This window comes from Marmota marmota, unplaced genomic scaffold, assembly GCF_001458135.2.
Source record: "Marmota marmota marmota unplaced genomic scaffold, marMar, whole genome shotgun sequence".
NCBI lineage: Eukaryota > Metazoa > Chordata > Mammalia > Rodentia > Sciuridae > Marmota > Marmota marmota.
In genome coordinates this window covers 34,029,611-34,057,589 of record NW_026000249.1, presented here as the reverse complement: position 1 = coordinate 34,057,589, position 27,979 = coordinate 34,029,611, and the positions used below count along the sequence as shown (strand labels likewise).

The following is a 27,979-nucleotide window of genomic DNA, read 5'->3' as shown; positions in this document are numbered from 1 at the left end:
ATCTGACAATATATACACATATGTATATATATACATATACATGACAAGTTTGTCAAATTGTACACTTTAAATATGTGTAGCCTAATTATAACTCAATAAAGCTACTTAAAAAATTCTCTCCAAGCCTGATGCTGAGGTGCATGCATATAATCCCAGTGACTTGTGAGGCTGAGGCAGAAGGAGCACAAGTGCAAGGCCAGCCTCAGCAACTTAGCAAGACCCTGTCTTCAAATGAAAAATAAAAAGGGCTGGGGTGTAGCTCAATGGTAGAGTGCCCCAGGGTTCAATCCCCAGTACCAAAACCCAAATCAAACCAAACAAAAACAAAGCTCTCCAAAGTGTCATACTACTTTTATATCCAGTAGGTGGCAGTTGGAACCAGGAATTTTGCCAGAGTGTTAGCGTCTTATCCTCCAGTAGTACTTTAGTTTGTAAAATAACATATGGGAAGAGTAATAACAAGCAAAAAACAATAACAAACAGAACCAAACCCAAAAGAGTAATAATAAGGTAGGTTAGCTTCATGGTATATTTTATGAGATTATGATGAAAACAAAAAGGAACATAATTGTAATAAATCATTATCAAGTTTCTGTTTATTAGTTTTTGAATCTTTAGATAAAGTAAGTAGGGAATGCAGAATAAAGAACAGATATGGTCCCATTCCAACCACCCTGAGATACTTGTAAAAGTTAAGAGGCTGGTTGATAGTTGAACAACTCTTTTTTTTTTTAATCTTTATTTAATCTTTTTTTAATGTGGTGCTAAGGATCGAACCCAGTGCCTCATGCATGGCAGGCTAGTGCGCCACTACTTGAGCCACATCCCCAACCCCTGATAGTTGAACAACTCTTTGCATTTTTATAAGACCTTTTACTGAAAGTCTTAGAGTGTGTTAACAAAACCACCTGACATCCCCTGTTAAAAATGCTATACTTTTAAAAAAATTGTAAATTAATGTGGCAGGGTTATAGCTTAGGGGAAAAAGCATGTACTTAGTATGCATGAGGCCCTGAGTTCAATCACTAGTACCCCAAAATTGTAAAATTAAAATTTAACCCTGTTAATATCATTGCTTCATTTTTCTAATCTAGATTGAAATTTCAGCCCCAGTATTCTCTGCTTGTCTTCAAAGCCTCATTCAGCATGAAGGAAAATCTGTTACTCATCCAGCGTAGGGATAGGGGGCAATTCCTTTGACCCCCAGGCCAGTTATCTGTTGGAAAAGAGAGAAACTCTGAAAAAAGTTAATTCACAAATATTCTTCAAAAGCATCCTCCTTCCCCATTGAACATAGGGGTGTTTAACCAATGAGCCACATCCCTAGCCTGTTTAAAAAAAATTTTTTTTGAGACAGGGTCATGCTAAGTTGCTCAGGGCCTTGCTAAATTGCTGAGGCTGGCTTTGAACTCTTGATCCTCCTGCCTCAGCCTCCTGGGTCTCTGGGATTACTCTCTGGGACCACAGAGACATCAAATTTATTTCTATCATCTTCCTACCTGTTAAGGAAGTGATTCCTATATTTCTACATTTCTTTTCAGCTCAAAAAAGTCTGTGATTTTTGTCAATGTTTGTTCTGTTGCAAAAATAAATTATCAAAAACCTGAAAATAGGGCTGGGATTGTGGCTCAGCGGTAGAGCACTCGCCTAGCAGGGGTGAGACCTGGGTTCAATCCTCAGCACCACATTAAAAATAAAAGGCATTGTGTTGTGTCCATCTACACCTGAAAAATAAATGTTAAAAAATCCCTGAAAATATTCTTAAGATATAAAAATAATCAAGTGATCTTGTAAACATGTTTCAGACATCAGTTTTCCAAGCTCATTTTATTCATTTGATGGATACTAACAAATACTACTAAAGCTCAAAAATATTTTAAAATACTGTACAAAGTAGGTTAAATATATCATCCTGGACTCTAGGTAACAGCCTAAAAAATCTAAATAAAATACTTTTAGGTCTAGCATGATAAGCTTAACACATCAACTAGAATTATGTTTTGAAAGTATGCAAAAGCACCACTCAGTTCTCTACCTCACCCCCCAAATAAAAGAAATAGTTATATTACCTTGAAAATTCCACCAGCTTCAGGTTGCCTCAGAAGACTCTCAGAGTCCATTCCATCCCGGGCACAGGTGACATACATTTCAGAGTAATCCTTTCCTCCAAAGCAGCATGAAGTTGTTTTGTCAACAGGCAACTTCACTGTTTGGAGTCTTTTCCCTAAATTGCCAAATAGTTTATTTGAAGTTTAGTTCTAAAAGATTCCAACCTGTCAAGTATTTCTGGACCCCTTGTGGAGTTCTAAGAAGACCATACAGGTCAGAACTCATCCATGTATTTAAGTTGCCTTCCCTGATGATTTATTTTGAGCAAAGAGACTTACCTCTATAGGAAAAGAAGTTCTGCTTGTAAATTTTGGGTTATATCTTTGGCCTTTCCTAAAATCATCCAGATGAGACCAGTGAATATATCTCTAACTTTACTAGTAATGAAGTCCCTAGCATCTGGTGCTTTCTAGACTTGGCAAAGATTGCACTTTGCTGTGGGCCTACCTGTCTCAGGATCTAAACGAATCACTCTTCCTCCATTGTAGCAGGCCACCCAAAGCTTCCCCTCAGTGTCAATACACATTCCATCTGGGATTTGCTCATCTTTCTCCAGCTTGTAAACACTTCTTCGGTTGGCTATGGTTAAAAAAACAAAACCAAAAACACAAGAAAGCAACAGGCCATTCAATACAGAGAATCACACAATGAACTCTTAAGCTGATTATAAATACTGATCACCTCTGCTTATCCAGTGTCTGGCATGTGAACAAAGGATTATTACCACATGATTTGGGGTGAATTAACTCCCTTTTGTTTTGGTACAGACATATGTGCCTCAGCTTTCAGAAGAAGATGGAAAAAAAGAATTATTTTATTTTTGTGTTTCTGGGGATGGAATTCAGGGCCTCACATATGCTAGGCAAGTGTTCTACCTCTGAGTTTGTCCTCCAATCCAAGTAAACTTCTTTGTTTTTGGTACTATTTGGTACTGGGGATTGATTCTTGGCATATTTTACCATTGAGCTACATCCCCAGTCCTTTTTATTCTTTATTTCAAGACAGAGTCTCACTAGATTTCTGAGGCTGGCCTTGAGGCTGTGATCCTTCTGCCTCAGCCTGCTGAGTTGCTGGGATTACAGGCATGGGCCACTGTGCCCAGCTCCAAGTAAACTTCTTAATAAAATATCAATCGAGCAGAGAGGAGGGTGTGTGTGTGTGTGTGTGTGTGTGGGAAGACGGTAGAATTAAATGGACATTATTACCCCTATGTATGGGTATAATTGCATGCATGGTGATTGTACATCATGTACAACCAGAGAAATGAAAAGTTGTGCTCCATTTGTTTAAAAAAATAAAATAAATTAATAAAAATATCAATAGGTAGTTATCTTTGAGACTGACCTGAACTAAGGCCCTGTAGGCCCATCTCAGATACTCTTTAGTCTTGTGGTTACACTTTTGCTGTTTTAGCTACAAAAATGCCTACTTTGATTAAGTCTAAGATCTATAAAGCAACTTAATGGTGAACAAATTGTGCCCTCAAACTAGGAAGATATATGAGATTTTTTTTTCTGCCTGACCACATGCTCCAAAATCAAGACTAAATATTAGAAGAAATTGCATAGGAAAGGAGGGACATCCTGAAACCCATTGCCTGGTTAAAGTGGGGGATCATGGTATACAAAAAAACACACATCAAAAAGTACAGGACTGGGTGGTGCATGCCTGTAGTCCCAGCAACTCAGGAGACTGAAGCAAGAGGATCACAAGTCTAAGCAACTTAGCAAGCCCCTCTCTCAAAATAAAAAATAAAAAGGGCTGAAGATGTAGCTCAGTGGTAAAGTGTTTCTGTGTTCAACCCTCCTTACCAAAGGAAAAAAAAAAATCAGGTCACTACAGTAATCAGATTGAAATATAATGGAAAAATGTTCAAACCATGTGTAAGGAAAATGGATAAAAACAGTCATAAAAAAGAACACTACATATTTCAAAGCAAAAGTATCTGTACTAGAATATTTTACCTCTGATTAAATCTGCATGGAGAGCCTTGTGATTTTTTTCAAGTCATTTTTATGATTGGTTTTGCTCTTTTGGTCTGGCACCTTTCATCAAACAGTTCAAGGACTCCCTTCTAGATTTTTCTAAATAATTCCTTCCTTCCTAGTTTCCAAATATGTCTTATTTACAGCACATTGATGGAATTGAACCAACCTGTAACTGCTTTTCTGTTTTCAAAGTTGTTAATTTGCCTCTGAGTACTAGTCCATGATCATGTAAAGTACAAATAAAGATTAGGAACCAAACTCTAATTTTCTTTTATCTCACACTGTTCTATATTATTGGTCTTTAGGTACTTCTGTTAGAACAGGATTCTTTTTCCAGAGAATACCTTTCTGATGATGGTGGAAAGAAAGGATTAATGGTCTATGCATATTAGGCCAATCTTGACCACATTTTCATTGTGTTGAGGGCCACAGTTTAGCAGTTCAGTTAAGTCTGTGTAATCATTATTATATGGGAATAATAACATTGGAAAATTCTGTATTTGACAGTAAGGACCTCTTCACATGGGTTGAGGAAGAGGTGCCTTACTAATCACAAACATGAAAAATATACCAGAAGTATTGAGAAAAATAATGATAAAGTACATACAGATCTGTCCTGTCTGCAGGTTGTAGTCAAAGGCATCCACAGAGTAGGATAGGCTGTCAATGTAATAAAAGATTTTGTGGTCCAGGGACCAATCCAACCCATTGGAAATGTCCACTTGGTCAAAGTACTTCTTCACATGGTGGTCAGGAAAGAGAGAGTACAGGGACCCTTGGTGTCGCTCAAGTACTGCTGGGGCTGTTTCCTCGGCCATGGTACCTACAAAAACCAAAGAGCACTGAGCTGGGCCCCACAGTATCTCATTCCATGCACAACACCATTCTTTCTCATCAGAGATCCTTTCCAGTGTTTAAATCAAGGGAATTGCCAGGTATAGTAGCACACGCCTCTAATTCCAGTGGGTTGGGAGGCTGAGGCTGGAGGATTGCAAATTCCAAGCCAGCCCCAGCAAGTTAGTGAGGCCCTAAGCAACTTAGAGAGACCCTGTCTCAAAATAAAAAAAATAGAAATAAAAATAGGGGCTGGGGTTGTGGCTCAGTAGTAAGAGCATTTGCCTAGCATGTGTGAGGCCCTAGGTTCGATTCTCAGCACCACATACAAATAAATGAATAAAATAAAGGTTCATAACATCTAAAAATATTTAAAAAAAGAAAAGGAGTGTATGTGTGTGTGTGTGTGTGTGCATCTTTTTTTTTAGAGAGAGAGAGAGAGAGAGAGAGAGAGAGAGAGAGAGAGAATTTTAATATTTATTTTTTAGTTTTCAGTGGACACAATATCTTTGTTTGTATGTGGTGCTGAGGATCAAACCCGGGCCACATGCATGCCAGGCGAGCGCGCTACCACTTGAGCCACATCCCCAGCCCCATAGGTGTGCATCTTAAAAAAATAAAAATAAAAAGGGCTGGGGATGTGGCTCAGTGGTTAATCGCCCCTGGGTTCAATCCCTGGTACCAAATAAAAAATAAATAATCTTAAAAAAATAAACCAGGGAATTACTATACATCTCAAGTTGGGATACACATCATATATATGTATATATGCATATATATTTACTTTTTTGTGGTACTAAGGATTGAACCCAGGGGTGCTCTATTGAGCTAAATCCCCAGCCCTATTTATTTATTTGGTACTGGGGATGGAACTCAATGGTGCTTAACCACTAAGCCATATCCCCAGCCCTTTATTTTTTGAGACAGGGTCTCATTAAGTTGCTTAGGGCCTCACTAAGATGCTGAGGCTGACCTCGAACTTGTGATCCTCTTGCCTCAGCCTCCTAAGTCAGTGGAATTACAGGCATGAGACACCATGCCTCACTCTTTATTTTTTCAGGCAGGGTTTCATTAAGTTGTTGAAGGTCTCCCTAAATTGCTGAGCTGGCCTTAAACTTGCAATTTTCTTGACTCTGCCTCCTGAGTCACTGGGACTATAGACAAGCACCACTACACCAAATTTAGGTTTTACATTTTTAAAAATGACAAATACCTTGCTTATAATGCAAATTAAAACTATGCTGAGGGTCTGGGGTTGTGGTTCAGTGGTAGAGCATGTGTGAGGCACTGGGTTCAATCCTCAGCACCACATACAAATAAATAAAATAAAGGTATTAAGAAAAAATTATGCTGAGACATCCCGATTCCTAATAAGATGGGGTAGACATGTGCCAACTTCATTTTCTCCTACTGAGAACAACTCTAAAACCTGGACAACATGCATGGTACAGCTATTTATTTATTTATTTATGTATCACTAGGGATAGAACCTGAGGCCTTGTGCATGCTAGGCAAGTGCTTTACCACTGAGCTACATCACCAGCCCTTATATTTTTATTTATTTATTAGTATATTTTTAGTTGTTGATGGACATTTATTTTATTCATTTATTTATATGCAGTGCAGAGAATTGAACCCAGTGCCTCACACATACTAGGCAAGCTCTCTACCACTGAGCTACAATTCCAGTCCCCTAATTTTTATTTTGAAGGGTCTTACTAAGTTGCTTAGGGCCTTGCTAAGTTGCTAAAGCTGGCCTTATTCTTCTCCTCCCTCAGCCTCCTTAGTCACTGGGATTACAGGCATATACCACCATGCCTGGTCAAGAAAAGGAAACTCTTGAAGCTCAGAGGGCATGGAAGAAGCACCTGGGTTATTTTCCATTCTGTTTTCTCCTTTTTCTCATGCACCAGTCTCTAGACAGTTTGCTAGCAGGGGTAGCAACAGCAGAGTGGCCAGAAATAGGAAACTACAGGAATCAAAACTCTGAAAGAAGGGGATATTCCTTTCCATTTGGTTATGCTGCATGCCAAGCACTTTCACTTTGATTCTTTTTTAAACCCTTTGCTTTCAAAATTCTTTTCTTCTCTGTCCTTTTGCTGCTTGGCCCCATAGGCAGCATCATCATAGAAATGGGTGGTTTCTGGCTAGAGAAATGAAAAGGAGAGCTCCAGGAAACTGGAAAGTACTGAGAGATAATAAAGAGGCAGTTGCTGGGGAATGCAATCCTCCAAAGCTATTTAGGAACGCCTAGGCTCACCCCCAATTTGTACATACATGTATTGGATTCTAATCAGTATATTAAAGATTTGGGGCCCAGCGTGGTATAATTCCAGCTATTTAGGAGGCTGAGGCAGGAGGATTACAAGTTCAAGGCCAGCCTGGGCAACTTAGTGAGACCCTGCCTCAAAATAAAACAAAAAAGAGGGGCTTGGGATGTAGCACAGAGGTAGAACCTTCTTGTATTCAATTTCCAGAACCACCACCAACAAAAACAACAAAAAAGATTTTTGGAGTGAAGCCAATGGACCTTCTATACCAGACCGATTACTGACAGGCACACATATGGGACAGATGCTCATAGTACCTAATAGAAAGCATGTTGGAATTTGTGGTCTTACCCTAAACATATATAGTGCCTGCTAAGACAATTATAACAACATGTTCTATAGGATTTAAACAGGACTCAGGGGCTTCTAGGATACAACAGAAGATGATTTGATACTATAGTTTGGGTATTGGATGTCCTTAAAGGTCCATGTGTAACAGGCTTGGTCCCTAGGGTGGTGCTACTAGGAGGTGCTGTGGATCTTTAGGAGGTGAGGTCTCATGGGAAGTCCTTAGGTAATGGGGTGGGGGGTGCCCTTGAAGGGGATTGTGGGACCCTGACTGGTCTAGTCACTCTTTGCTTCTTGACTCAGGAGGTGAGCAGTTTGCTGTGTTATGCATTTCTACTATGATGAGCTGCTTCACCAGAGACTCAAAACAATGGGTCATGGACTGGGACCTCCAAAACTGTGTGCCCAAATAAAATTTTTCTCTTCTTTTTAAATTTTTACAAATTTTCTTTAGTTATATATGGACACAACGCTTTTATTTATTTTTATGTGGTGCTGAGGATCAAACCCAGTGCTTCACACATGCTAGGCAAGCGCTCTACCATTAAATTACAACTCCAGATCCAAAAACTTTTCTCTTTACAAGTTGATTCCCTCAGATATTTTGTTATAGTGACAGAAAACTGACTAATACACTTGGTAACATAAAGAGACATGGAAATAAACTCACATAGGAAACTACAATCAACAGATGCTGAAAATGATATGGCAGATGTTGGAATTATTTCACAAAGACTACTACAACTCAAAAACAGTCTTCAAACAAAACTCAAAATTGAAAATATCAGCAAGGACATACAAGATATAAAGAATAACCAAATGAAGATTTAAGAAATGATTTTTTGAGACTGATTTTTTTTTTATTTTGTCCAGACTGGCCTCAAACTCCTGGGCTCAAGTAATTTACCTGCTTTAGACTCTCAAGTAGCAGGGACTATAGGTATGCATCCCCACATCCAGCTTAGAACTGAAAATTTTAGGATTGACTCAATAGCAAAATAGTGATGACAGAAAAGAATCAGTGTTCCTGATGATAGACAAATAGAAATTATACTATCTGGGACTAGGGGAATAGCTCAGTGGTAGATAGTATGCTTAGCATGTGCAAGGCCCTAAGTTCAATCCCCAGCTCCCCATCCCCTGCAAATATTATACAATCTGAACCGGAGAGGAAGAGAAAAAATATTGGAAGAAAAAGGAACAGAGCCTCAGGGATCAATGGAACAAAAAGGCTAATGCATCACCGCCCCCACCACGCTTGGGGAAAAGCATAAAACTATAGATCCAAGAATGTGAGCAAGCCTGGCATGGTGGTACATACCTGTAATCCTGGAGGCTGAGGAAGGAGGATTGTAAATTCAAAGCCAGCCTCAGCAACTCATTGAGGCCCTAAGCAACTCAGTGAGACCCTGTCTCTAAATAAAATACAAAAAGGGCTGAGGATGTGGCTCAGTGGTTAAGTGCCCTTGGGTTTAATACCTGGTATAAAAATAAAATGGTGAGCGAGGGCTGGGGTTGTGGCTCAGTGGTAGAGCACTTGCCTAACACATGTTAGGCACTGGGTTTGATCCTCAGCATCACATAAAAATAAACAAATGAAATAAAGGCATTTTGAAAAAGAAGGTGAGCAACTCCAAACCAGGATAAATGCATGCTTAGACACATAATCAAATTGCTGAAAATTAAAATCAAATTTGTAAGCAATGAAAGAAAAATGACACATTACACATAGGGGAATAATGATTTCAGAGACAAAGAAAGGAACTAAATATTTAAAATGGTCAGTTTACTAAGAATATATAGTAATCCTAAACGTGTGTGTGCTTAACAACAGGGCTTCAAAATACGCAAAGCAAAAGTCAGAAGTGGGGATCTAGCTCAGTTGGTAGAATACTTGCCTCGCATGCACATGGCCCTGTGTTCAATCCCCAGCATCACACACATAGAAAAAGTCAGAAGTGAAAGGAGAAATAGAAAAAATATAGAATTATTGTTGGAGACTATCACCATTCTTTTCTCAGTAATAGATACAAGTAGATATAAAATCAGTAAAGACATAGAAGAATGGAATACCCTCAGCCAATTGAATCTAATTGATATCTGTAGAACACTCCATCCAACAACAGAAGACACATTCTTCTCAAATGCATATAGAATATTTTATTTATTGTAGTCATTATTCGATATTCTGAACTTGAGTGTGACCTCAGGGAACAGAGCAGAATCTGACTATAATGAAGAAACTGGAAAGCTCACCTACTGTATCATATATCATCTGAAAGAAAAGCAAGTTAGAGGAGGAAAATGAATTATAAATGGGAAACCTGAATAGCAAGCAAGACCAGGTAGTTCTTCCGATCCTGGGAAGAAGGATGATCACAGAGCAATTTCTTGTTATAGGACATTTGAGTTTGTTTCATGAATATTCATCTACACTATCTGTCTCACAGGAAGAGATGCCTGGAACATGAATGTGAAAGGCCTCCTTGGAAAGGGCTTTTCCTTATTGAGAGAGAATAACCTGGTGTGTGCTTTACCATGTAGTAATGAGCACAGACATGTCAGACCTTGGGTGTGGTGATACTTCCAGGGTATGATCACCAGGAGACTCCTTCTAGACTGTCAGATGTCTCTTTTCTGGGCCTGAGACATTTCTAAGCACCTGCTGAGAACTATGACCCTTCTCTTGAAAAATGTCCCCAGGTGCTTCTGGCAGTGCATACCACCAGTAGGTACAACCATGATGACATAATTTTCAGGGGTTTTCTGATGACCCAGAGACTCCAGATTAAGAACTCAGGTCTCAGGATGGGCCTGGTAGCTTGGAAGGCTGAGATAGGAGGACTGCATTTGAGACCACCCTCAGCAACTTAGCGAGGCCCTAAGCAACTTGGACAGAGCCTGTCTCAAAATAAAAACATAAGAAGGGCTGGGATTGTAGCTTAGGGATCAAGTGAACCCCCCTGGGTTCAATCCCCAGTATTGAGGACAGCAAAACAAAGCAAAACTCAGGCCTTAGAAGATATCTTTTTTCTCATAAAGTATCACAGAACTGTAAACTTCTAGCCATAAGGGAGAGAGAAAAAAATTGACTTCATTAGGAAGATCCAATTATAATTCTTTATCTTCAAGCAATTACTGGCAGAAGGGCTTCTAGTGGCTTTTCATCTTTAACCTTTCAACCTGCCCTGCACAATATCTATGGTCATATAAAGTCCAGGAAGTTGGGGAACATTTTACAGCCAGCTGCTCAGATCTCATGTGCCTTCCATGGTGACAGTGAATGGAGCCAGGATAGTGTCATCAACAGCCATGAAGGGACAGCGTGGGAAGGTGGAAATATCAGGGACGAAGATCAACTTTGGCTAATTTATAAGGTTGTTAATGATGTAAGGTATATGTCTGAAGTGCAATATCTAATTTGAAACTGTTAACTAAAATTTTTTCAAAGCTGAATAGAAGTCATTCTGCAGCCATCATAGTCAAGACTGGTTCAAACAAGAATTAACAATGACTTAACAGAGCAATTTGGATGAGTACCAGAGCAATTTGGATGAGTACCAGAGTATTTGCTTGGATTTAAAGTATCTCTCCATGTTGCAGCCAGCCTCAAGAAACCTAACTTTCTTTTTCAGTGCTAGAGATTGAACCTAGGGACACTCTACCACTGAGCTACATGCCCAGACCTTTTTTATTTCTTATTTTGAAGCAGGGTCTCACTAAGTTGCCCAGGCTGGACTGAAACTTGTGATCTTTCTGCTTTAGCCTTCCAAGTAGCTGGGATTTGGCTTCAAGATAGGTCCAAATGATCCCTGCCTCTCAGTATTAACACTCTTGTGTAGACCTCTCCATCCATCATTGTCTGTGTGATCCATATCAGACAGCAGAAACGATAATATATCACTTCTAGGATTTGTTATAAGACTATAGCTTTCATCCTGCATGTTTTTCTCCCCTGCCCCTCATCACTAGCTCTAGGGGAAGTCTGTCTTAAACAGTCCTATGGAAATACCCATGTGGTAAGAAATTGAAGATTCCCTCTTGTCCACCCCCATGTGAGTGAACCTGGAAGCAAATCCTCCAAGTTCCTTCAGAGAATCCATCCCCAGCTGACAGCTTGATTACAAGTTCATGAGACAGAATGAAACAGAATCATCTAGCTACACCCACATTCTTGACCTTCAGAAAATACGTGTGATAATATGTATTTGTTATTTTAAGCCACTAACTTTCAGGGTAATTTGCTACACAGTGATATAACTAACAAATCCTACAAACTGCTTATAAATTGCAGTGAAGCTGGGCATGGGTGTGGTGGCGCATGCTTGTAATCCCAGCTGCTTGAGAGGGAGGTTGAGGCAGGAGGATCTCGGAGTTCAAAGCCAGCCTCAGAAATTTAGCAAGGCCTTAACCAACTCAGTGAGACCTTGTCTCTAAATAAAATAAAATAAAATAAAATAAAATAAAGAGCTGAGGATGTGGCTCAGTGGTTTCATGTCCCTAGATTCAATGCTTGGTACCAAAAAAAAATTGCAGTAAAAAAACAGTTATTGTAGACAGGTGCAGAGGTACATAACTGTAATCCCAGCTACTTGGGAGGCTGAGACAGGAGGATCACAAGTTCAAGGCCAGCCTGGGCAACATAGTAAGACCCTGTCTCTAAATAAATAAATAAGGGCCAGGGATGTAGCTCAGTGGCAGAACACATCTGGGTTCAATCCCTACTGTCATACACACAAACCCACAAAACAAAGCAAAGCAAAACAAAACAAAACACACTTACTATGAAATAGAGAAATCTGACAGGACCTTAACCTGGTGACTAAAATTAACATCACCAATGAGGGGCAGAGGGACATCATGTGCCTCCACATGAGATACTCTGAGGACAGAACATCACTTACACAGTATTCCAGCCAAGAGTGAATAACATTAAACTAATCACAAGGAAACATCAGATTACTACAAAATGAAGAATGTTCTATTAAAAAAAGTGTTGGGGGAGTTAGGTGGGACTGAATCCTTTAAAAATGGTAATGCCATAAAAAACAAAGAAAGCCCATGGAAGTGTTCCAGATTAGAGGATGAAAAGACAAGGCAAGAAAGTCTAACACACTATCCCAGATTTGATCCTTTATTAAAAGGAGAAAAATTCTTTTTGTGTGTGTGCTGCTGGGGATTGAACCCAGGGCCTTGGCATGCTTAGGTACTCCCTCCACTACTCAGCTATACTCACAGCCCAAAAAATTCTATAAAGGATATTTGGTCAATTCACATAACTAAAATATAGACAGTACATCAGATAAAGTTATTGAATCAATGTTAAACTTCTTCACGTTGGAAGAATATGTTATTTTTCTTGGGAAATTCACACTCAAGTAGTCTAGGGGTAAAGACTCATGATTTATATGCAACGTATTCTCAAATGATTCTGGAGATAGTTAAGTTTAGACAGAGCAAATGTTAAAGGAAGAGGAACAAAATGTTAGCAGGTGATTTTAGGCAAAAGGTGTACAGTTGTTTTAGTATTATTACATTTTTCCTGTAAATTTGTTTTTGTGTGTGGTACTGGGGATTAAAATCAGGGTTTCACACGTGCTAGGCAAGTGCTCTATTATTAAACTACACCCCAAGCCCTTTTTATTTTTATTTTAAGACAACCTCGCTAAGTTGCCCAGACTGACCTTTAACTTTCTGCTGCCTCAGCCTCCTGAGTATTTGGGATTACAGCATGCACAGTGGCACTAGCTCTGTAAAATTGAAATTATTTCCAATTTAAAGGGACTGGGGATGTAGCTCAGTGGTAGAGTGCTTGCTTGCCTAGCATGTCTGAGGTCCTAGGTTTCATCCCCTGCACCACAAAAACAAAACAAACAAAAAAAAATCTAAGACCCTCTTGAATAACACTTTGACTACTACAGCAGTGAGAACTTTCCAAGTCATAGTGTTTCCTTCAAATCTCAGCAAGCAGATGCTAGAAAAAAAACATACCAGCAAAGTATCTCCCAGCGGGATCCACCTTCCCATCATTGAATCGATTATTTTTCTTGTCTTTATCCACTGTAGCCAGCACAACTACTGATTGATCCTCCCAGTTCAAAGCACAGAACTTTGTTCCAACTGTGGCGACATAGCCTCCTGACTGGCGGAGGGCCACTGAGCTGACTGGGGTATCTGTAGAGGCAAAAGCAATAGTTAGAAGACAACAAACAGTCCAGTGGCTAAGCAGCACACTGAGGCCATGATGTTACCTGACATCTCTTAAAGAAGGACTCTACTGATTTTGATAATGGGAGCGTTCTCTTCCTCCTGTTGAATAGCAAAGGCTACATAACTCAATATATTTTTTTGAGCATGAACTCTATATGCTGTTTTGGGTAGCAAAGATAGGAAGGTGAATATGATCCAACTCCTTTGAAAGCTCCCAGGCTCAGGGGAGAAGAGAAGTCAAACCACAGCAACTGAGGCTGGGCATGTGGCTCTATGGTAGAGTGCTTGCCTAGCATGCATGAGGCCCTGGGTTCAAGACCCTGCACCAAAACAAAACAAAACAAAAAAAATCACTGCAGCCTCAATACACCTGGGCAGGCACTACCTCAAATCTACAGAGTGAGTCCCTAATCTTGGGGTACCAAAAGAGTCCACATAGAGTGAGTGATACTCAATTTGCCTGACTTCCAGGAAATTTGGAGACTTGAACTTTAGTTCCAGAAAATAGGTTTTGTGACATCTCTCTTCTTCGATACAATACTTGTCTTTTTCAGTGCTGGGATGGAACTCAGGACTTCGAGCATGCTAGGGAAGTGCTCTACCACTGAGTTTTACCCCCAGATATTTTTCCGTATCTAACTGAACATTGCTTCTCAAATCTTGTTTGGGAGATAAACATGGTAAAAATAGCAGAAATGTAGATGTAGTGATAATATAGTAACACCTCTTCATTATGTTACTATATTTTGTATTTTTAAAATTTAGATTTTTCTGGGTTTAATATTTTTCCATGTATAACAAAGCTTTTTTTTTTTTTTTGCAGTGCTGGGGATCAGCTATTTTTTATATATATTTTAAAGTGGAGAGATGAGTTACTATGGAGAGAAGTCAAAGGAAATGAATTTATTAGAATTTATTTTGAAAACATTTCCTAAACACCTAATCAATTGGTGTAGAGTACTGGGCTCTCTTAGTTCAAAACCCTGCTCAAAGATCAAGTCAAGTTATTGAGGGTACCAAGGAATGTGCAGGACACTATTAGGAGGGTCAGACCCTCCTCAAGGATCTTATTCTATAGACTAAGACCAAGCAACTGCTGACATCACAAGCCCTTTTCATGGTTTGGGGTGGAGTGCTTTACAGATTAGGGGTAGACATGTATACATACTGGAAAAGAGAACTAGGGACTGGGTGTGATGGTGCATGCCTGTAACCCCAGCAGCTCAGGAGGCTGAGGCAAGAGGATTGCTAGTTCAAAGCCAGCCTCAGCAACTTAACAAGGCACTAAGAAACTCAGTGAGACCCTATCTCTAAATAAAATACAAAAAAGGACTGGGGAATGTGGCTCAGTAGTTAAGCACCCCTGGCTTCAATACCTGGTATCAAAAAAAAAAAAAAAAAAAGAAAGAAAGAAAAGAAAAAAGGAGAACTAGGGAAGGCAATTCCCTCCATCCTCCAGGTCACAGTCATTTTGCCCCCAGCAGCAGTCATATTCCCTAGGAGAATTAAAAGGCTGCTTCCAGGCTGGGGTGTAGCTCAGTAGCAGAGTGCATACTTAGCATGTGAAAGGGGTCCATTCCCATCACCACCCCCACACTCCCTGCCCAGAAAGTTTCAGTTTTCCAACTGAATTCATGGGCAGAAATCAGGAATTCCCAAGGTTACAGGAATTCCTGATATCTTTTCCCATGAACACAATAATGAAAACAAGAAACTTCTTTCTCTTTTGATAATTACACCAGCTCATTGCCTTGGGCCACAGAAAGCAATAAACTCCTTCTCTGGAAAGTGCAGGGACCTAAATGGTATCACACTGAAAGGCACATGAAATTCCATCAGGAATTCTACATTTGTGCAGTGATCAAAGTTAGTCTTGGTTGATGATTTTGAAGTTCAGAAACTCTTATTTTCACACTCACAGAAGGGATATGTTTTTTATTTTTTTATTATTTTGAAAATTAAGATAGGTGGCCTTTGAAGTATCACTAACCAAGTCTTCCAACTTTCAGTGCTGTTATCTAAAGATGTTAAGGGAAGATAGCTACTATAGTTCCTCCACAGCAAAACAAAACTGGAGGCCTGGAGGTGCAGCTCAGTGGTAGAGCACTTGCCTAGCATGCACTAGGCCCTGGGTTCCCTCCCCAACACTGCAAAAAGAAAAAAACAACCAATCAAACAAAACTGTGAATATGCCCCTCACTTTTTAAGTGGATGAGGGAAGCATTGATGATCCATAATTTACTTCTGGGTCAAAGTGAGAGAACACAGAACTCTGACACAGAGAATGTGACAATCGAAAAGGTCTTGAAGCACATTAAGTATGCTTTAACAAGAAGGTCCCAGGGGAATGACAAACAAGGAGACCATCCCTCCCCTAACTGTAAAGATGTGAGGGCAAACTTCATCCTTACCCACGGTCATTCGCTGCACTTGGTTGGTGAGCAAATTCCAACGGCACACCTTTTTTGCAGGAATGTCTACGAAGAGCAGAGAGTTGGATGATTCTTCCCATACTGGAGACTCACCACATCGGCAATTCTCTGGCAAAACACACTCGATCTTAATGGAAGACATTGTCGTGGGAGAGACCTATTGAAGGTAACAGAGATCAGATGAAATGTAATTGCATGGACCAAATTCAGCACCACACCTGTTTTAAAACCCAATACAGACTACACATATAGCTTGTTTTATGGTATTTTGCAGATATTGCATTTTTACAAATTGAAAGTTTGTGACACCCTGAGTGGAATAAACCTATTGGTTTTGTTCTAACAGTTCAGATAATACTGAACATTTTTTTAGCAATAAAATATTTTAAATTAAGCTATGCACATTTTAAGCATAATGCTATTTCACACTTAATAGAATACTGGATATTTTAAACATAACTTTTTTTTTTGGTACCAGGGATTAAACCCAGGGCTGCTTAACCACTAAGTAACATCCCCAGCCCATTATTATTATTATTTGAGACAGGGTCTTGCTAAGTTGCTTAGAGCCTCCATAAGTTGCTGAGGCTGGCTTTGATCCTGCAATCCTCCTGCCTCAGCCTCCTGAGCTGCTGGGATGATAGGCATGAGTCACTGTGCCCTGTTCGTAAACGTAACTTTTTTTTTTTTTTTGTAGTTGTAGATGGACAAAATGCCTTTATTTTATTTTTTAATTTTTATGTGGTGCTGAGGATTGAACCCAGTGTCTCACACATGCTAGGCAAGCACTTTGCACTGAGCTACAGCCCCAGTCCTAAACATAACTTTTATTATTAGACAATTTACTCTATTGCAGTGTTCTGGAAGTGAACCTGAAATCTCTCTGAGATATGCCTTTTTTTTTTTCAATTACTGGGGGTTAAACCTGGGACCTTGCACATGCTTGGCAAGCAGTTTACCACTGAATTATACCCCCAGTCCTTTTAAAGTTTTATTTTGAGACAGGTTCTCGCTAAGCTGCCCAGGCTGGCCTCAAACTTGTCATCCTCCTGCCTTAGCCTCCCAAGTAGCTGGGATTACAGGCATATGCCACTGCACTTGCCACCTGTTTCATTAGAACTGGAAAGGCAAGGCATACTTTCCCAAAGTCAGAACAAGATAGGCAATGTGACAGGAGGAGACATGTAGGAGGAAGAAAGAGCTGATAAGAGATAACACGAGACAGCTTCAGTCAACTTACCAGTGGGATTTTCTTTTTTATAAAGAAGAAAAAAAGTATCCACACCTTGGTGCTAGTGACCCTCAGAAAGCAGAGCTGGCTGTTCAGATAGTGCAAGGCCACCCTTTATGCCAGCACCCTGGTCCCCAAAGTAGGTCAGGGGCGGGCAATTCTCTCATTGGTGGCTGACTTGGGTGTCTGCAGGTCACCTTCTCTTGCTTACCCATCTGTCGGTGCTATTGATCCCCCTTGGAGGCCAGGACCTTCCTGATCTACATTTTTAGAAATATGTTCACCAATGATAATACACTGAATTAGAACTAATATCCAGGGCTGAGTGTAGCTCAGTGGTAGAGCACTTGCCTAGCATGTGTTAGGCCCTGGGGTTCAATACCCAGCATAACTCCCTCCCCCTCAAAAAAATACCTCCTAACATCCATTTTCAAAATCAGGCAATGCTGGGGGCTGGGGTTGCAGCTCAGTGGTAGAGTGCTTGCCAACCACGTGTGAGATATTGGGTTTGATCCTCAGCACCACATAAAAATAAATAAAATAAAGGCATTATGTCCATTTACAATTAAAAATTTATTTTAAAAAAAGAAGAAAAAAACAGGCAATGGAAGGGGTGGTAAAAGGACATTAGCAAGGTACAAGTGGTGGAGGAACCAACAGCCCCTCTGCTATGTCTTGCTTCCTAAGAAGGCATGGTGCCAGTTTGGCAAAGAGTCTTGAACACAGGCAAGGAACATTCTATGCTGGGACTTTAGGCCAGAGATGGTGATGAGTGAACTGGGAGAAGAAAAAGAAAAATTATCCAGGAAAAAAAAAAAAAAACATCAGATAAGCATCCCATGTGAAAGGCAACTTTCCTCTTTCCCCAAGTCTTCCTTGAGTGAGCAGGCTTCCAGTGCTGATAAAAATTTCCTGCAATTTCATGCTTTTGTCTTATATCTGCTTTGAGCTAAGAAGTCATCCACATGGGTGGGCAAATGAATAGAAGACAGAGAAAAAAGGAAAAATAATCTTTGGTTTAATGTTTCCTTCAAAAACACTTTTTTTTTTTTTTTAAACTCACAGCTCAAACTCAGATACTGCCTGCCAGCCTCCTAGCATCTGGAATGTTCATTGGCTGTTAAATATTGGCTCAGACTCCAAAGGCCTTCATGCTATCAGTCTTAGATAAGCCTCAAGATCAGACAAGCGCTTTTGCAATAGTGACTTTCAACCCCAGGCTCTATCTCTATCTCTCTATCCTGCAAGTTGGGGGCTGCCAAATGTCCCATTTCTAACCCCTGCCCTGGCCGCCTAAGGGTGGCCAGGGCGGGGAGAGAGGGGACAAACATCAGGGGCCCGCACTGTACCTGGGGTATTTGTGCAGAGAGACAGGGTCTTTGCACAATCTGGTAGTGCCCCTGCAGCCTCGGGGCAACGATCACAGAAGCGCCAGCGATAGCGAGACACGGGGAAGCTGCAGGCTGAGCTTGCCTTGTTCCTGGTGCGGAGCTCTGCTGTGGGCGCCAGGGCCTGTGGGAAGCGATCCCAGGGCACAGGATTGGGCATGATTGGGCACGGGGCAATCGATCTCCTTCCGGCTTCCCGCGGTTGGGAAATTGGGTCCTGTGGGTCTCAAACCGAAGTTGCCTGGGCCTTTCCTTTCCAGGGAGGGGGTGGGGAAGCAGGCCCAACCCGGGCACTCACCCAGGTCGGGTCGGGTGATTTATGCAGCAGCCAAAAGGTCTGGCAGAGGACCTCGGGGAGGGGAATCTCTGCCTGGGGCACTGTGACTGGGCAGGTGGATGACCTCAGGCCTGGAGACAGGTGCGGACAGCTACCCCACTTGCTGGCCCTTCCCTCTCCTGGGTCCAAAATTACGTTCCTTTCCCACGGCTGGAAGAATCCTGCAAAGCCACTCTGGGAAGAGGTGGGGGTGTGTGTGTCGGTAGAGACTTAGGGTGCAAGGAACCTAAACTTTGGAGTTTGGACATATATCTAAAGTTCATCTCTTACTTAAGTCAACAACAACAAAAAGGTTATTAAAATGCCTAACAGGGTTCTGGTTAAATACAAACAGGTTAAAAAGGAAAGAACAAAGTGGTTAAACAAATCCTCCCTCTTCCCTAGTCAGGAAGACCCTGAAGGCTGGAGGTCAACTCTTGCAAAACTTCTCTTTGGTGGAGAAGAGAAGCTGCTTTATTTGATTTGATTTTAAAATTACATGGAATAAATGATCGTAAGCAGCATTCAGACTCATATTCCCCATCCCTGATCCTGCCACCTGATCATCCATACTTTCTTTGAATAACCCACAAGTTTAAAAGATTTTAAAATTCTCTTTTTTTTGCAGTGCTAAGAATGGAACCAGGGCCTCACATATGCTAGGCAAGCGTTTTACCATTGAGAGCACTGAGCTACAGCCCAGCCTCTAAGAGATTTTTTTTTTTTTTTTTTTTTTTTTTTAGTATGGAGAGCAGCAGACAGAATGGTGCCGGTCTCCAGGGACTAGAGGAGGAATTACCTGTCCTGGTGAAGTAAGGGAAACTTCTGGAGTGTTGAAAGCATTCTGTATACATGTAGAGGCTTGAGTTGCACAGGTGTATGTACTGTCAAAATCATTCAGTGGTACATTCATACATTTTATTGTATGTATTGAATCCAAGATCTACATTACCTCATTATTTATCTCTCCCAATTTAGTGTCCCGTTTCCCTGCCATTTGGACTATATTAAAATCCCTTAGTACATTAAAGCACTCAATTTGGCATTCTAACTTTTCATTCACTAAGGAGGAAGGGCTAGAAATCAAGATCTAAAAGTACAAGAAAGCTCCATGCAATGGTGCTATCTCAGCTAAAATCTTGTTGTATTTTTTGCAGTGCTAGGGATGGGAAAAGACTTTTAAACTTTCTTCTTTAGCACTAGGGAATCTCTAGGATTCTGCTATGCTTCCCCCCACCCCCTTTCTCTTTTTCCAGAGCTGAGGATTGAACCCAGGGCCTCATGTGGTCTGAGCCATATGCCCAGCCTTATAATACTTTCTAAGAAGTTTCTTCCGATCCATGACTTCCTCTACCTCCTCAGTGCTAATGACCACCCCTATCTCATATCTCAGCCCAGCTGTCTCTTGGTGCTTTCTTCATAAGCAAGTTTTAAACTGCAAATTAAATTTATTTTATAACAGATAGCTATTTAGGTTATTTATTTCTTCTTGAATGTGTTTGGTAGTATGTGTCTTTAAAGGCATTTGGCTATTTTATCTTTGCCATTAACTTTATTGGCACAAGGTTGTTTATTATAATATTCCTGTATTATCCTTTTAATATCAATCCTTAGCAGTGTCATTTCTTATTTCTTGTTTTTTTTTTCTCTTTTTGGTACTAGGAATTGAACCCAGGGATGCTTTACCACTGAGCCACATCCTCAGCCTTTTTTATTTTTCATTTTAAGGCAGTGTCTTACTAAGGTGTTCAGGCTGGCCTCGAATTTGTGATCCTCCTGTCTCAGTCTTCTAAGTTGCTAGGATTAAAGGCATGTACCACTGCACCCAGCTTTCTTTCTCATTTCTGATACTAATGATTTGCCTTTCTTTTTAAAAATCAGTCTCATTAGAGGCTTATTAATTTTATCTAATTTTCTGAAAGAAACAGCTTTCAATTTCAATGGTTTTCTCTATATTTTTTAATTCCTTTTTTGTGGTACTGGGGAGGGAACTCATGGTCCTCACACATGATAGGCAAGCTCTCTATCACTGAGCTATATCTTCAGCCCTTTTCAAAAATTATTTTTATTTTGAGCCAAGCATGGTGGTGCATGCCTGTAATCCCGGAGACTTGGGAGGTTGAGAGGCAGGAGGATGGCAAATTTGAGGCCAGCCTGGACAATTTAGTGAGACCCTGTCTCAAAAATGAAAATAAACTGGGCACAGTGGTATACACCCATAATCCCAGTGACTGGGAGGCTGAGGAAGGAGGATAGTAAGTTCAAAGCCAGCCTCAGCAATTTAGCGAGGCCCTAAGCAATTTAGTGAGATTCTGTCTCTATATGGAGAGAGCTGGTAGTGTGATTCAGTAGCTAAGCACTCCTGGGTTCAATCCCTGGTTCCAAAATAAATAAATAAAATAAAATAAAATAAAAGAGCTGGGGATGTAGCTCAATGGTACTACATGCCTGAGTTCAATCTGCAGTACTGTAAAAAAAAAAATTTTTTTTTTTTTTTTGAGACAGGGTCTTTCTAAATTGCCCAGGCTGGCCTCCAATTTGCAATTCTTCTGCCTCAGACTCCTGAGTAGCTGGGATTATAGGTGTGTGTCACTATCTCAGACTCTCTTTTATATTTTCTGTTTCACTGATTTCAACTCTGACCTTTATAATTCCCTTTCTTCCACTTACTTTGAATTTCATTTCATCTTCTTTTTTGAATTTCTTAAGGTGGGAGATGAGGCCATTGATTTGAGACCCTTCCTGTCTAATGTGAGCATTAAGTGCTCTAGAATTCCCACTTGTTTTGCTTTTCATTCTATTCAAAGCATTTTCTATAATTTCCTTTTTGAGTACTTCTTTGATTCCTGTTGTTGAGAAGTGTGTTGTTTGATTTCCAGGAATTGGATTTCTAGAGATATTTCTATTATTCATTTCTAATTTTATTCCATTGTGGTCAAATAACATAATTTGTTTGACTTAAATCCTTTTCTTAAAAAAGTATTTTTATTAGTTGTTGATGGACCTTTATTTTATTTATTTGTATGTGGAACTGGGGATCAAACCCAGTGCTTCACACATGCTAGGCAAGTGTTCTACCACTGAGCCACAACCCTAGCCCCCTGACTTGAATCCTTTAAAATATATTTTGGGGCCTGGTGTGGTGTGCATGCTTGTAGTCCCAGTGGCCTAGGAGGCTAAGGCAGGAGGATTCAAATTTGAGGCCAGCCTCAGCAACTTACCAAGATCCTGTCTCAAAAAAAAAGTCTGGAGATGTACTAAGTGGTTAAGTGCCTTTGGGTTCAATCCCTGATACCAAACCAAATTAAACCAAACAAAAAACCTTTTTGGCTTAAAACAATGGAAAGTTAATTCCTCACAATTCTGGATGACAGAAATCCAAGGACATTGACATTGAATATCAAAGTGTTGACATAATCATTCTTACTCCATAGAATCTAGAAGAGAATCATTCCTTGAATCTTCTAGCTTCTAATGGTTGCTAGTATTCCTTGGTTTGTGCCGTGTATGTGTGTTTGTTGTGCTGGGATTGAACCCTGGGGTGCTCTACCACTGAGATATATCCCCAGTCTTTAAAATTGTTTTTGAGACAGCGTCTCATTAAATTTCCCAGGCTGGCCTTGATCTTGTGGTCTTCCTGCCTCAACCTCCAGAGTAGCTGTGATTAGAGGTGTGCACCATTATGTCTGGCTGGCATCTTTTAAATTCATTAAAACTTGCTTTGTGGACCAGAAATTGTTCTTTTTTTATGGATTGGGGATCAAATCCAGGGCCTTGTGCATACTAGGCAAGTGTTCTACCACTGAACTATCCCCCCATCCCTAATCTATCTTTTTTTGGTGGGGGGTACCTGAGATTAAACTCAGGGGTACTCAACCAATGAGCCACATCCTCAGCCCTATTTTATATTTTATTCAGAGACAGGATCTCATGGAGTTGCTTAGTACCTCACTAAGTTGCTGAGGCTGGCTTTGAACTTGCAATCCTTCTGTCTCAGCCTTCCAAGCCGCTGGGATTATAGGCATGTGTCACTGTGCCCGGCCCAATCTATCTTGATAAATGTTCCTTGTGCATTTGAAAAGGATGCATATTTTGCAGTTGTTGGATGAAGTGGTGAATATCTATTAAATCTAGGTGGTTGAAAGTTTTATTCAATTTTCTATATCCTGACTGATTTTTTGTATACTTGTTCTATTAATTATACACATAGACTGTAACTCTGAATTTGTTCATTTCTCCTTGCATTTCCATCAGTTATTGCTTAATCTATTTTAAAGTTATTAGGTATATAAACATTTTTTATGAATTTTCTCTTGTATTATATTAATATAGCCATTCCAGCTCTCTTTTAGTTAGCATTAGCATGACATACCTTTTTACTTCCTCCTACTTTTAACCTATTTCTGTCTATGTTTAAAGTAGATTTCTTGCAGGCAGCATAGAGTTGTACTCCTTAATTTCCAATACCTGTTCAGGTATCTGGGGTCTCTAAGAAATCCTTAACTCTCCAGGCCACTCACTTTCTTGTAGGAGGCTATAATAATTAAAGCATTCTTCATAACAAGCCAAATTTGCTTTCTATCCTCTCCACTCTGGAGGAGATAATAGAGAGGAATTAGTTCTACTTCCACAGGACAGTTTTTCAGACAACAGACATACAAACCTATGGCAATTCCTCAGGCTATACCAGATTTAGTCACAGTGGACCAAACACACCCATGGAGCATTACCCAAGTCTACCTGAGAAGTACCAAAGTCTACACTGGAAAAGGTGGTGGGGGAACAGGAAAGAGAAAACTATTTTTTTTTTCTTTTTTTTGATACTGGGGATTGAACCCAGTGGTACTCTACCACTTAGCCACATCCCTATCCCTTTTTATTTTGAGATAGGGTCTTGCTATGTTGCTTAGGCCTCGATAAATTGCTGAGGCTGGCCTTGAACTTGTTATCCTTTTGCTTCAGCCTCTGAGTGTCTGGGATTACAGGCATGCACCACCACATCCAATAAAAATTAATTTCTATAGGGGGAAATTTTATTGATTGAAAAAAACACTTGTTTTCGGGCTGGGGTTGGGGCTCAGTGGTAGCGTGCTTGCCTAGCATGTGTGAGGCACTGGGTTCGATTCTTAGCACCACATATAAACAAATAAATGAATAAAGGTCCATCAATAACTAATAAAAAATTTAAAAAAAACACTTGTTTTTCACTTCAAGAAAATGTTTCAAGAAAGAGTGAAAGTAAAGGACTAATTTAAGATACTGCAGTGAAATTAGACTGAATGGGAGTGAGGAACATTCCTTCAAAAGGGTAAGGAGCACTTGCTGTATGCCCAGTGTATTGTTTTCCTATTTATGCTATAACAAATCACCAAAAATTTAATGGCTTAAAACAACACAAATCTATTCTCTTATAGTTCTAGAAATCAGAAGTCTAAAAGCATGGTATAGGCAGGGCTGAATTCTTTTTGGTAACTTCTAGAGAGAATGTTTCTTTCCTCTTTTAGTTTCTAGAGGTTGCCTGAGTTCCTTGGCTTATGGCTTTTCTTCACATCACTCCAACTTCTTGCTTCCATCTTATTACTAACTTGGATCATCTTGCCTCTCTCTTATAAGTTATCTTTGTAATTATATTGGTTTGGACCACCTAATAATTCAGGTTAACCTCCTCATATCAAAGTCCTTAATTTTCATTACATCTGCAAAGCACTTTTAACCATGCAAAGTAACATCCACAGGTTTCAGGGATTGGGATGTGAACATCTTTGGGCCTACCATAGCCAGTTACAAGGTAGACTAGCTATGGAGAAGGCAAGTCCCCCAGGTCCTAGATCTAATGCAATCTCAGATTTGTGTGAATTATCCTACTTCTTTGGATGTGAGCCTTTTAACTGTTGGCTTTTGTGTGAGATGACCAATTTTGGTTCAATCATCTTTGTCCAGGGATGGACAGGGATGGAAGGGATGAAGTGGTAACAACTAACATGACTAAAGCCCCACTCAGGTTGCTTTCTTCCTGGAGAAACTGAGTAAGAATACTTAGAAAGCATTTTGGACATAGGAGGCAAACAAAATGACCAAAAGTATGAGTTGTACAGGCAACCTCACAGATTCTAGTTCTGATGCTGCTGTAGGCCTTGAACAACTATCTTAACCAATGGGCCTCAGTTTTCACTCGTGCCAAATGGAGCTTATAGTGTCATCTTCATATGGTTGTCATGAGAACTAAGTCTAAGGTAGTATATATAAAAGGCTTAGCAATGGACCTGATATAGAGCAAGGGCTTGATGAATGTTGTTGCCTTTTATTATCTGAAGGCTTAACTGGTCCTAAGCATGTTTCCTGGCTTGTCCTCATTTGGGTTCCCTAGGGGACCCAAGTAGCCAAGTGCTCTACCACTGAGTTACAGCCCTACCCCTTTTTATTTTGAGACAGGGTTTTGCAAAGATGCCCTTGAACTTGCAATTCTCCTGCTTCTGCCTCCCGAGTAGCTGGGATCACAGGCATGCATCATTGTCTGGCTGCTCAGTCCATCTTTGAGGACTGGAGGACAAGACATTGGCACATTCTGCGCCAAGATACAGGGGGCTCTGTTTGACCATGTTCATTATTATCCAGTCAGCAGATATGACTGAGAAGAATGAATGGCCAGAGTATTGACATAGCCAACAGCCTTGTGAACACCATTGTTGGCTTTACCCCTATGACCATTCCTGTTTGCAGAACTTGGGGGAGGGGAATGAATTTAACCAGAGGTTGTTTTGGAAAGTAGAAGAGGAAAAGATAGGACAAAGAGGAAAAAAACTGTTACCAGGACCCTGGTACACATGCCAGGCTCATCTAAAGCAGGGATAAATATGTTCCCTTCTGCCTCCCGGCTAAGCACTTGAAAGATCTAAAAAAGTAACTGCTTACTGGAAGAGTTTTTTTATTTGGGAGCTGAAGTGATTATTTCCATGTGATTCTAATTTTCAAAATTTCAGCAACTCTTAGAATGGATTTTTTTTATCATGTGAGAAAGACTAAAATAAGAAGACCCATCATTTCCATGTGTGCTTTATGAAAGCACCTTCATTATAACATGGCAATATTTTGGAAAGCAAGAGGGGTATGGTGGCCCAGCCTTGTAATTTGTGTTTTTTTTTTCCATTCCACATTTTTTATTGGTATGGAAAGCCCTGCCCAGTGACTCAGGATGCTGAGGCAGGAAACTTGCAAGTTTGAGGCCAGCCTCAGCAGTTTAGTGAGACCCTGTCTCAAAAAAAAAAGGGGGGGGGGCTGGGATGTGGCTCAAGCGATAGCGCGCTCGCCTGGCATGCGTGCGGCCCGGGTTCAATCCTCAGCACCACATACAAACAAAGATGTTGTATCCGCCGATAACTAAAAAAAAAAAAAAAAAAAAAAAAAAAAAATTAAAAAACAGTGGTCAATGTAGCTCAGTGGTAAAGCATCCCTGAGTTCAATCTCCAATATCACAAAAACAAACAAACTTCAGAAAGCAATGTTGGGTAAAAAGTGGTTCTGCAAATGTTCTTCAAACTCCAGCCATTGGCTATGATGAGTACAGCTTGACCAGCCCAGTTACATTGTTCCAGTTTTTTAAATTACATAACACTCATTTATCATAAATGAAGTTAAGAAGTGGGATGGAAAGAGTAGTGAGGGGAGGGGAAAGACATTTAAAGCTTGGGATGGTCAACTTTTGAGGCTGGAATGCTCATACCCCAGTGCACCTTAACAATATGAAAAATAATGGAGGCTCTGTGAATTTATCAAGATGATTAATGTATTTAGGGAGTATGAGGTCAAAACTCATCAGTGATTGGACAGAGCAGGGACTTCTCTAAACCTGACTCATTTCAAGGACAACAATCCGATGACTTCAAGTCATTCAATCTGTTCCATTCCATTAAGTAAAATCAACTGAACTCACAGAAATCTCCTTTTAGAGTGCAAACTGGAGTGTTAGAAAACTCCCTGGAGAGGAAGGTCAGTCTCAAGCTGAGTCTTATTAACTAAAATTTACTTAAAAAATACATAATGGCTACTTTCTACTTTCCATAAAACTCAAAAAGTAATACAAATATGTAACAACAAATCCCGTCATTATGTACAAATATAATGCACCAATAAAAATGTGGTGTAGAAAAAAACTCAAAATGAATTAGGGACACAATTACTACTTTCCATAAAACTAAAAAATAGGAGTTGAAGTTGTGAAAATCTAATGTGTTTTAAGATACATTTTTTAAGAGAGAGACAGAGAATTTTAATATTTATTTTTTAGCTTTCGGCGGACACAACATCTTTGTTTGTATGTGGTGCTGAGGATCGAACCCAGACCGCACGCATGCCAGGAGAGCGCACTACCGCTTGAGCCACATCCCCAGCCCCTGTTTTAAGATACATTTAAAAAAATATCACATAAAAGTTTATTCAGCAGTGAATAAGTTTTTACTCCTACCAATTTCCCCTCAATTCTTAAAAGCCTGTAAGGGGCTGGGGGTATAACTCAGTGGTAGAAGCTTACCTAGCTTGTGCAAGGCCCTGAGTTCAATCCCTAGCCCTGAGGAAAAAGCAGCAACAAACATGCTGAGAAATTTAAAGTCCTGGAGGGGAAAAGAACCCAGGTCAGTGCATTCTCTGGTTTATTCTATAAATTTAATGTTTCTTTAATACCAAATAGAAGATTCATTAGTATATAAACCCAACAGCTTTTGTTGACTATAAAAGACTGTATTTGTAGTTTCAGTTCTCTAGAACAATTTACCAGAACAAAACAGTCAACCACTAAGAAATATGTGATAGGGGGATGGAGGGAAGGAGAGAGGGAGGATGGAGGAGGAGGGAGAGAGG

At 40.1% G+C, this 27,979-nt stretch overlaps 1 protein-coding gene across 4 annotated transcripts; it reads right to left on the bottom strand.

The window, feature by feature from the left end:
- Positions 1-568: 568 nt before the first annotated feature.
- Rgn (regucalcin) lies at positions 569-18,929 on the bottom strand. 4 transcript variants are annotated; one of them, XM_048796290.1, is made up of 7 exons: positions 18,772-18,929; positions 16,171-16,348; positions 13,541-13,723; positions 4,705-4,920; positions 2,557-2,709; positions 2,070-2,224; positions 569-1,216 (listed from the first exon to the last, which is right to left on the bottom strand). In XM_048796290.1, the coding sequence occupies exons 2-7, from the start codon at positions 16,331-16,333 to the stop codon at positions 1,166-1,168; spliced, it is 921 nt and encodes a 306-aa protein (XP_048652247.1). In that variant the 5' UTR covers positions 16,334-16,348; positions 18,772-18,929; the 3' UTR covers positions 569-1,165. The 4 variants fall into 4 exon arrangements, with proteins under 4 accessions (XP_048652247.1, XP_048652246.1, XP_015343639.1 ...); XM_048796289.1 differs by lacking the exon at positions 18,772-18,929 and adding an exon at positions 17,432-17,648; XM_015488153.2 differs by lacking the exon at positions 18,772-18,929 and adding an exon at positions 17,432-17,648 and having other exon boundaries at positions 2,557-2,688.
- Between the last annotated feature and the right edge of the window lie 9,050 nt (positions 18,930-27,979).

Excerpts from the sequence above, each read along its gene's own strand:
- Rgn (XM_048796290.1), bottom strand. The coding sequence starts at position 16,333 with ATGTCTTCCATTAAGATCGAGTGTGTTTTGCCAGAGAATTGCCGATGT. Across the intron at positions 2,710-4,704 it reads CCTGCAGACAGGACAGATCT|GTTTTGTTTTTTTAACCATA; the intron begins GTATGTACTTTA and ends CTTGTGTTTTTG. Across the intron at positions 1,217-2,069 it reads AAGCTGGTGGAATTTTCAAG|ATAACTGGCCTGGGGGTCAA; the intron begins GTAATATAACTA and ends CTTTTCCAACAG.